This window comes from Lipophrys pholis (assembly GCF_963383615.2).
Source record: "Lipophrys pholis genome assembly, chromosome: 8".
NCBI lineage: Eukaryota > Metazoa > Chordata > Actinopteri > Blenniiformes > Blenniidae > Lipophrys > Lipophrys pholis.
In genome coordinates, this window is record NC_137630.1 from 24,297,394 (window position 1) to 24,307,801 (window position 10,408).

The 10,408-nt window shown below is 42.5% G+C and overlaps 1 protein-coding gene across 2 annotated transcripts; it reads right to left on the reverse strand.

The window, feature by feature from the left end:
• Nucleotides 1-2,568: 2,568 nt before the first annotated feature.
• naca (nascent polypeptide associated complex subunit alpha) lies at nucleotides 2,569-9,944 on the reverse strand. 2 transcript variants are annotated; one of them, XM_080470580.1, is made up of 8 exons: nucleotides 9,865-9,944; nucleotides 9,247-9,321; nucleotides 3,892-3,977; nucleotides 3,619-3,696; nucleotides 3,392-3,538; nucleotides 3,123-3,251; nucleotides 2,917-3,039; nucleotides 2,569-2,691 (listed from the first exon to the last, which is right to left on the reverse strand). In XM_080470580.1, exons 2-8 carry the CDS (start codon nucleotides 9,314-9,316, stop codon nucleotides 2,677-2,679), a joined length of 648 nt encoding a protein of 215 aa, XP_080326706.1. In that variant the 5' UTR covers nucleotides 9,317-9,321; nucleotides 9,865-9,944; the 3' UTR covers nucleotides 2,569-2,676. The 2 variants fall into 2 exon arrangements, with proteins under 2 accessions (XP_080326706.1, XP_080326705.1); XM_080470579.1 differs by lacking the exons at nucleotides 9,247-9,321; nucleotides 9,865-9,944 and adding exons at nucleotides 4,441-6,390; nucleotides 7,092-7,779.
• Between the last annotated feature and the right edge of the window lie 464 nt (nucleotides 9,945-10,408).

Here is a 10,408-nt window from a genome sequence, read left to right on the forward strand (position 1 = left end):
AATAAATGTTCTTTTTAGTATTTTCATTATATCTTTTTGCCAGCTCCAATTGACCAATACTTTTGAACTATTTAGGTCGAATTTCCACATTGTCATCCCTATATTTTTTTTTAAAATATTTATGAGGATAAATATTTACACCTCATACAGAGAAAATCACATTATATTATAAAGACCACCAACCCAGAACGTATTCACCTTATTTGTGCACATATGTCATTAGTTTATATATGTAACTACCTTTTTGAATGAACACTTTTTGTTTTATTGTTTACTTGTGTTTTTGGTTAACACCCAAAAAAGTTCATAGTGCATGTGTACTTTGTCTCCTGGGAGTTTAATGAATTTATGACAAATTTAATGATTTCCTGTTTCTTTTGACTGTCCAAAACATTCACGACTGTAAATGACTTGTAGATGTGATAGGCTGTCTCTGTTTACACTGTGATGGACTCACCATCAGATGTGAGTTCCAACTCTTCATATGAGCCAATATCTCTTAAGTTATGTCTGATCCCTGAGTATGTAGATACCACACGACTGTGTTACAGTCAGAAGCCATGAATGCATACAGCAACAGCTCAGTGCATCAATATCTCAAATCCAAATCAGATACCACTGACTGTCTATGAGGAAGACCCTGGCTTGGTTATTGGTGCAAACATGGTTTATACCTGCTGAGTAAGCTCAGGCTTTGTGATCTCTTGAAAAAAACAGTGCAAGTTTAACCCAGTTGTCCTTGGGAGAAAGCAGGTTACACCCTTGACAGTTCACCAGTCCATCGCTGGCCATTTCGAGTCACCAATTAACCTCGAATGCACGTTTGTGGACCTTGAGATGAAGAGAATCATTCAGGGGAACACATGCAAACTCCATAAAGAACCCCCCCCCCCCCCCCCCCCCCCCCAACCAAACTAGAAACTACAGTATCATGAGGCCAAGGTTCACTAACTCCGTTTAAAGAATCTGCCTCAACTGGAAAATAAGAGAAATTTCGAGCATATTAACTAAAAGCTAATCTGCATAAACCCACAGAAAATAGGATTTTCCCCTATACTGTCAGTAACAATACTTGAAATAAATCACGGCCAATAGTACAGATTTTAATATTGTGACTTTTATAAAAAAAAAAAAAAGCGAATTTTATGTGAATACAAACTTGTGACCATAGCTGGGCATTGCTGCAGTTGGATTATTAAAATGCAAGTTTTCAAAGCCTACATAAAAACAAAAGCTCTTGCGAAGTGTAATTTTTGGTTTCAATTCATTTCAGAACAGAATTTCTATCCCCCAATGAACTAATTTTGAGAAAGTCCCTCTGTTTTGCCGTGTAAACATTTTTGTAAACCAGCTCTGAGCCACTCACCACCATCTCCAACCCGCGTGATGACGTTCTTGGACACACCCAAACGTTTTCAGATAAATCTACTTTCCCTTTCATTTGAAACCTCTCAAGTCTCAAATCTTCAGCAGGAAACATCTTGAGTCATAAACAACCTTTATCTATTGTTTATGAATAAAACATTTAGAATTGAACTGAAAATATGGGAATCTTTACACTGAGCCATATAAACAAGTTATATCTCACAAAGCTTTCATATCACACATCTATTAGGAAAATCAACCTGAATTCAAAGAGTCTGCACATATCTGGTTAAGCCTGCCAGAATCAGGTAATACTAGTTCTATGTCAAAGCCTTTAGGCTCTCTGTTGGATGGTTACCAAACACCAAGCTCCATGCTTAGCAAGATGCTACATGTGCTTAAAACTAAGTCAAGCAGCAGTTGTGAGATTTTCCTAAAGCGACTGGATAAAGGCCGGAATATTTACCAAATGCATCTCCAACATTTGCCAGGTGTGATTTAACAACATTTAGGGACGAAAAGTGCCCAGCAAAGCCTGGATTACAAACTGTAATTTGAGTTTTAGCAAAATGAGAAGTTAAAATAAATTTAATATGATGACTGTCTGCCAAATGTAAAATAGGAAACCAGTTTATAATCCAGCTGTGTTGGTAGTGTGCCTACACGTGCATGCAGCTTCATAACGGATATAGATCAAGCATTGCATGAATATAATCTACTTTTCAGCATTACATTTTTGATTTGAGAATGTTAACACTTTAAAACAAATAATTTCATGGTGAAAGCAATTTTGGAAAAGATTGTAAAAGTAAGAAGTTCAACCATTTGCAGCTCTTTAAATTTCTCCTGCAGCTCATTCGGTGGAAGCTTTTAAGTAAAAAAAGCATGTTATCAGCTTTAGAAATTGAACATACAGCTAAACATGGTTCTCGATCAAGAGTCCTCAGAATGACAATGTTTCATTCATCGGTTAACATTTCCAGTATTATTTTTACTGCTAAACAAAGGGGGAAAACAAACAAAACAGGTTTTAACACTCCTGTGTGGAACACCGTCACAACTCAATTACCAGTAGCTGCAATTCAAATGCTGAAATCATACTGGTGAATAAAAATATTCGACTCAAGACACATTGCCATCATAACCCACAGTAAAACTCCACCAATCACTTCCTTGAAAAAACAAAAACAATTAAACCGAATGTTCAGTTCATCAAGCCACAACTTTATTTCCATCTTGGGTATAAACTGTATAAACGAGCTCAAGATTAAATCAGCAACCTCTCTTCAACTCTGCGTTGGCAGGGTCCCACTACATCGTCAACTCCTGCAAAGCAAAGAAAAACCACAAGGTTAAAACATGTTCAGTTAATGTAAAGGGAGTTAAGAGTCCCCACTCTCTTCTCAGGACAGAAATGTTGGCTTCAGTATACTCAGAAGAACGAAAGTCACTGTGTTAATCATCACTGAAGAGATTTACTTCTGCAGGGCAGATTGAAACGGTGGGGGGGGGACACCACCACAATTAAAAAAAGCAATATAATAAAATTACCATAATGGCATTGACAATGTCGTTGTTGTTGTTTTTCAGGGCGCGTACAGCCTTCGCTCGCGACACGTTGGCTTGTGACATGACGAGTTCAATGTCCTTAATCTCAACTCCGGTTTCATCAACCTGAAAAGACAATCAATAAATACTTGTTAACTCCACAATCTCCCAACCAGGTAAAATCTGCCCATTTTAAAACTGCATCTCACCTCTTCCTCTTCGCTCTCCTCCTGTACTGTTGGCGTCTGTGTGTTTTCCTGGATGTTTGATACAGCCTCTCCCTGTACCTTGAACTTTTCTGCGGCTGCCAGCTGGGCTTGTTGGGAAAGATCTTCAATCTGGAGCACAAACGATATGAAATTGATGAATACAACATTTGGCAACCAACATTATATCATTATGTAAACCTCAATTACTCGAGTTCTCTGCTTCAAACGGTACACACAGCAGGTTGGTAATGTTTAAAAGAGCTCGTTACCTTGGCTTCGCCGAAGACGATGTATGTGTCTGATGCAGGGCTCTTGTAGACGTCTGGTTTGGTGATGACGAACAGGATGTTCTTTGACTTACGGATGGTGACTCTGGTGACCCCTGTGACCTGCCTGAGACCAAGCTTTGACATTGCCTGCAAGAAATGGCAGAATGTTGGTAAATGTGACCAAAGACTAAAAAAACAACTTGATGCTTCATGAATTTCACAATTACCTTTCGTGCTTTCTTTTCGCTGCGGCTCTGTTTGGCTTTGCTGACGGGTTCTTCGTCTATTTCAGCAGCTGCTGCAAGCTGAAGATAGAAAATATATTCATTAACAGCGCACGTAAAGGACAAATACAGCAATTTAACAAATCTAACTTGGATAATAAATCTCTTCTCAGGACAGAAATGCTGGCTTCAATAGGCTCAGAAGAACGAAAGTCACTGTGTAAATCATCACTGAAGAGGAAGAATCAATCTGTTGCAGCAATACTAGAACCTCACCTGAGCTTGTTGCGTTTGTGTCTGCGCAGAGTCCTGTTCCTCCAGCTCTGGGACTGAGTCATCGCTGTCCGACTCGGTACCGGATCCTAAAGAAATCACCAGTAGAGAATTTAGATACAACGTGCCACCTATCACTGGTATGTATATCTGAAGGTTGATCTGGGAATGAACGTGAAAATCAATGATTTATAATACAGCATGTTTATATTGTATGGCTTTTAAGCAGCACTAATCAGACTATGGTCTTGCCTCAAACCTGATATTTTTTTTCTCTTTTAACATGTTACTAACATACCACCTTACCTTCTGAAACAATGATCAGACTGAACAAGACATTTGGAACAAAGACAAACTTTGTTAAGAACTGTAGTAGGAGAACGAAACAACTAAAATGATTCTGAAATCGGGAGTAGAGCGAAAAGGTGCATCTTACTATTGAACCACAGTGCAGAAAAAGAAGAATCTAGGTCTAATAACAGTACTTTTAAATAAGCGATTATGTCCAAATGTTCAAACAGCAGGTACAAAAGAGGAGAGTGAATGAAATACCAGCTTCGTTCTTGATGACGGACTCCACCTTTGCAGGGGTTTTAGAAGGTGCCGGGATAGGTTTAGGTGAGGAGACAGGCTCAGGGGTGGTGCTGATTATTTCAGATTCAGGTTTAACAGGGACAGGTTTTGCAACGGCCTCTGCAAATGTGAGTTTGCGGGGTGCAGAGACATAGGGCTCAACAGGAGCTGGTTTGGCCTCTACCACAGGCTTGGCAACCTCGACGGGATCAGGTTTGGCCTCAACCACAGGCTTGGCAACCTCAACGGGAGCCGGTTTGGCCTCAACCACAGGCTTGGCAACCTTAATGGGTGCCGGTTTGGCCTCAACCACAGGCTTGGCAACCTCAACGGGAACAAGTTTGGCCTCAACCACAGGCTTGGCAACCTCAACGGGAGCCGGTTTGGCCTCAACCACAGGCTTGGCAACCTCAACGGGAACAAGTTTGGCCTCAACCACAGGCTTGGCAACCTCAACGGGAGCCGGTTTGGCCTCAACCACAGGCTTGGCAACCTCGACTGGAGCCAGTTTGGCCTCAACCACAGGCTTGGCAACCTCGACTGGAGCCGGTTTGGACTCAACCACAGGCTTGGCAACCTCAACAGGAGCCAGTTTGGCCTCAACCACAGGCATGGCAACCTCGATGGGAGCCGGTTTGGCCTCAACCACAGGCTTGGCAACCTTGACGGGAGCAAGTTTAGCCTCAACCACAGGCTTGGCAACGTCGACTGGGGCCGGTTTGGCCTCAACCACAGGCTTGGCAACCTTGACGGGAGCAAGTTTAGCCTCAACCACAGGCTTGGCAACCTCGACTGGAGCAGGTTTGGCCTCAACCACAGGCCTGACAACCTTGACGGGAGCAGGTTTGGCCTCAACCACAGGCTTGGCAACCTCGACTGGGGCCGGTTTGGCCTCAACCACAGGCTTGGCAACCTTAATGGGTGAAAGTTTGGCCTCAACCACAGGTTTGGCAACCTTAATGGGAGCAGGTTTGGCCTCAACCACAGGCTTGGCAGCAACCGACTCAGCCTTGGTAACAATTTTAGGAGCTTCAATTGGAGCTGGTTTGAGAACCTCAACGACTGCAGTGGAGGCTACTTCAACTACTTTAGTACTTTCAACAGAAACAATCTTTGCTGGACCTGGTGTCGCAGCTACCATGACAGACAATGGCTTGGGCTCAGTGTCACGCTTAGCTTTGGGCAGTGCCTTTGAAACTTCAATAGGGCAACTTTGAAGTTCTTTGGGAGATGTAGCAAGCTGTACATCCTCTTTTTCTGCAGGAGGCACAATTGCAGGCACTGGTTTCATCTGTTTCTCAGGAGGTATGAGAGGGGGAAGCTCGTCATCAGCAGCAGAAACGAAAGACACAGCCTTTGAGGGAGGAGCCTTCATTTCAACTGACTTCGGAGGGCTGGCAACAATAGCATCTGAAAATGAAACTGGTGCTGCCACAGCAGGTTTTGAGGTAACTTTAAATGCAGCCGGGGCTGCAACAGGCTTAGCAACAGGTGGGGGTGGAATTTTCATCTCCGCTGATGCTGGGTTTGCTTCAAAGTGCACAGGTTCATTCACGAAACACTTTACTGGCTTTTCCTGCACTTCCTGCACTTCTAGAAAAGCAGGAACAAACCCCTCTCCCTTTAGAGGTTTACCCTGTTTGCTAGCTTTGACAACTTTAGGGCCGGACCGGGTTGCATTATGAGCAGATACGCCACCAGGTGAGGAAGCCAAGGGAGATAGCCCGGGTGACAGGGGAGTAGAGGAGGGGGTAGATTTAGGTGAAGTGGGGGAGGAAGAGGAGGCAGACATTGAAGAGCGTTTCCTTCTGCCAGGGACAGCTTTTGGGGCAGAGGAACCTTTTGAGCTCTTGGCATCCTTGCCTTTCGGCTTAGCAGCCCCTGCAGCTGCCTGGGGTGGCTGGGAGGGAGGTTGGGCAGGAGGTGCAGCTGAGTGAAAAAAGATTCTTTAATATAGTGCCGAAACAGTAAAAGTCTTACCCATGCAGGTTAAACGTCCACAAACCAAGACGACGCATGTTTGCTTTGTGTTAGAAAAAGAGTTCTCATCCTCCTTATAAATACCAATGCAAAAACCGTCATTCCAATTATGTGCTGCCAATCTCCACACGGAAAACCTACATTTAGTCAGGATGCACTAAACACAAAACTCCAACTGCACTTGAAGTGCACATCACACCTCATGAGAGCTCACACAAAGATTTGTCAGACAAATCAAACCTCTGACCTGGTGCTTCAAACACTAACTATCAAACAGCAGGCAAATGATTAGCATGGTTATTACAACCAATAAAGTGGCTTTGTGTTGAGCTGAAATTGATATTGAAAAAACTTTATAAAACCCATAAATATTAAATTATATAATTAGTTTGATCTGGTTTTGAAATTGGAAAGGAGATACACTTTATAGTCTGATAACTACAGTAAAATGTAGGAAAGCCAAAATACTGAAAAAAGGAAGGGCAACTGACCCAGTCACAGCCTATCAAAATTAAAAGCACAAACAGACGGGAGCTTCAAAAGAGACTTAAAAAAAAAAGACAGGTACTTAAAACCTGGTGATGGATTCAGTACATCAGGACAAACACAGGGAGGGGAATGCATCCAGTTTTCACAGAACTCAAACCAACCTGACAGATTGCTGGTGGAAATGGGTGGAGCATCATTTTTAGTGTTCCCCTTAGACTGAATGGTCTCGGAGAGAAGTATGACAGGTTCCTTCTTCTCAAGGTTTTCACTTTGAGTCACCACTTGGATGGTCACATCATCAGGCAACATTTTGTCTTGAGCCGTTTCACTCATCTTCACAGGTTCACTGTTCACATTGAAATCTTCAGGAACAGATGGTTGTGAATCAGCTGGTTTTTCTGCCATCACTTTATTTTCTCCAGATTTCTGCACCTCAATAGGGATCTCTGTAACCTCTTGGCTGATTGTTTCTTCAGCAGTTACAAAGGACAGATTTTGGCCCTTTTCAGTAGCGAGTGCCTCTTTCAGATTTTGCAGCTCTGAGGATATAATGGGACTCTCAGCAGTAGAAATAGACTCTTCGGGAGGTGGTAAACCAGCAGATACTCCTGCCGCATCACTACTTGGGTCTTCCTGTGAGACTGGTGTTGACTCGTCTTTATCTGCTTCTTTCAGCTCAGCCACTTCAAGAGGATCAGCAAGACCATTTGGCCGATTGCAAGTGGCATGAGTGCCAGTTTCTTCTGCAAAGCCTTGCTCTTGAGAAGGAAGGCAAGAATCTGGAGGGTTCTCCAACGGGATTACTTTGTTCGCTGTCTGAACAGCCACCCCAGGAGAAGTCAAAACTTCTGCAGCTGATGAAGGAAGAGCAACAGTATAACAATAGGTAGGACAACCACGGTTGATGCTTCAAGTGCAAGCCTCATGAAAAGACTTTGTGGAGGAAAAACGAAACTGTGCTCCACACGTGAACAAGCACAAAGACTGTGAGGAGGACAAGTGGAGTTGGCTTTGAGTTTTATCTGTCTTTAAGAAGAAAAACTAAGTGAAATGGGTGCGTTCAACGGAGAAGTGATAGTGTCCACAACTTCATGCAGTGTCTTCAAGTGACACAATTGCTAAAAGAAAAACCACACCCTACTTTGCAAAACTACTTAACATCTAACTCGATTACTGAACGCAAACTTGACATTTTATTAGTAAACAACACTAAAATCAATCATTTTAGAAGAACGCTGACAGGACACCTGGCATAGCTGCATTAACAACACCTTAAAATGCAAAAAGGATTTGCATTTTGCAGTCACATTTGAACAGAATACATAATACAGCTGCTGAGGATTTACCAGTACTTTACCATAGCTGACATAATGCAGTCTGGAAATTAATTCTTTAAAAAGGGTTTCACACTGCAGAATGGCAATATTACATGTATAGCTCATTAACAAGTGAGACAATCAGACTTGAAATTACCAAGTCGATTTATTGCTGAATAACAAGCTGGCTTATTAACATCATCCAACACCTACAATTGCCTACTACTTAATGTACACACCCCATCTGCTCTATTGTAATGCCACTAACTCAAATTTACAATAAGTCTTTGAATGACATTGTTCTTTGATAGGCATGAATAATTGTTGTAACTTTTAAACTGCTCCGAATGGAGCGTATGAAACCTGCCATTTACACACTATAAGTTTCCTTATTTGTTCAGAAAAGAGACACTTCAAAACAATTGACTTAGCCACTGTCATTAAAAATATGCAACTATGCCCAGTTGACCTGATTCGATGTTCCACTCACAGCAGTTCAGGTCAAAAGCCTAATAATTCAAGACTTACAACACAAACTATTTCACAAACTTAGTCATTTCTACAAAAAAATAAGTGACAAAAATGTTATATTGTTAACTTTTCTTCAAAGATTCATGTTTGTTGTGACAAAACCACACTCAACTCCATGCATTGTGCAAAAAAATACCACTTATGCATCACACAGGTGTCAGTTCACAGTATAAAACGAAGGGTCCTGGATTGCTCGATTACAAAGTCTCCAGAGTGAAATCACTGCTACAACCGTTTGCACCACGTGGCTGGTGACAGAAAAAAAAACAAAAAACCTTATCACCTGTTCCATCAACTCAGAGTCACACCCTGAACCCACCCAGTGGTTTGAGTTATGTTTACACATCTACTTGATCAATAAACTGTCACATGTGGGTGATTGTTATGCCCTTGTGGAGATCCAGGACCCCACCGGGTAAGGTTATTAAGTGCTGCAGGCAGGTTGAGGAGAAAACCAAACGATACTCACCGGTCTCGACTTGAGGCTGCTGCATCTCCTGCTCGGTGACAGGGACCGTTTCTGTGGCTTCGCCAGGCATGGTTGCTACAGAAGGGACAGACAACCGCATCAGTTTACTAGTGGCGCAAGAGCAAACGCGAATGTAAACAAGGCGTCTAGTAGAGCAACACCTAACGTTATATTCGAGACTTCGCGAGGAGGTGAGAAGGTGAGGGAACCCATGCTTTTCGCTCAGTACTTGCTAACATTAGCTTCTGCTACCATTAGTCACTCCGTTCGCCCAACACGGGGAGGCAGCCTACGAATAAACTCTTCAAACCACCGAGTCACTGTAGTTCATCGTCCTACAGGTGGCCTGCTTGTTGTCACGTAAATCAACTTCATTGATTGTGTCCCGCAGCCGTCTGCGGCCCGATCAGACTTTCAGTGGAGACATCATGTTCCCCCATTTTGAGCCGGTAAATGGCGGCATAACGGCGCATTTATCAACCGACACGGCGGCCTGACGGGAACAATAGTCACACTGCCGTGAAGAGCAGACATTAACGAGCGTGTGAGACCTTCGTCTGGGATGTGAATTAGTGGAAAACGGCAGGATGAAGGCGGATTTTCGGCGGAGACACTCACCAACTTAGGACGTTAGATCCAAGATGGCTGCGAGAGAGAACCGCTGACCTCCGATCTGGCGTCATATCCGGGAGAGACGCCATGATTACTTCCGGTTGATTTTATTTACTTATGAATTAAAAACGTGTCCTTTTAATAACTGATAATTATTTTATACATTACGTAGTAACTGCCCCAGAAATTGTTTTCACCTAAATTAAATAGATTAACAATGGCAAAATGAATTTAAATGAACAAATTAAGAAAATTATAGCAAAACACCACAAAAAAAACCCAACAACTTTAATTTAAAACTTCAGTTAATTGATAAACAAATCTGTAAATACAGTGCATTTTTAATGAATGAGATGTGAGGACAGAATACATATTTATTCATCTCATAGGGAGGAAGATTGTGGATGCAGAGCTGAGTTGTTGAAGTTCTTATGCTGGGAGTCATCCACCAGTGCAAACAAGAGCTTAGTAATTGTCCACATCAGTCCCTCCATGTCCACTGAGGCTAAGGAGACTGACCTTTCTTAACAATCCTTCTAATGTCAGTATT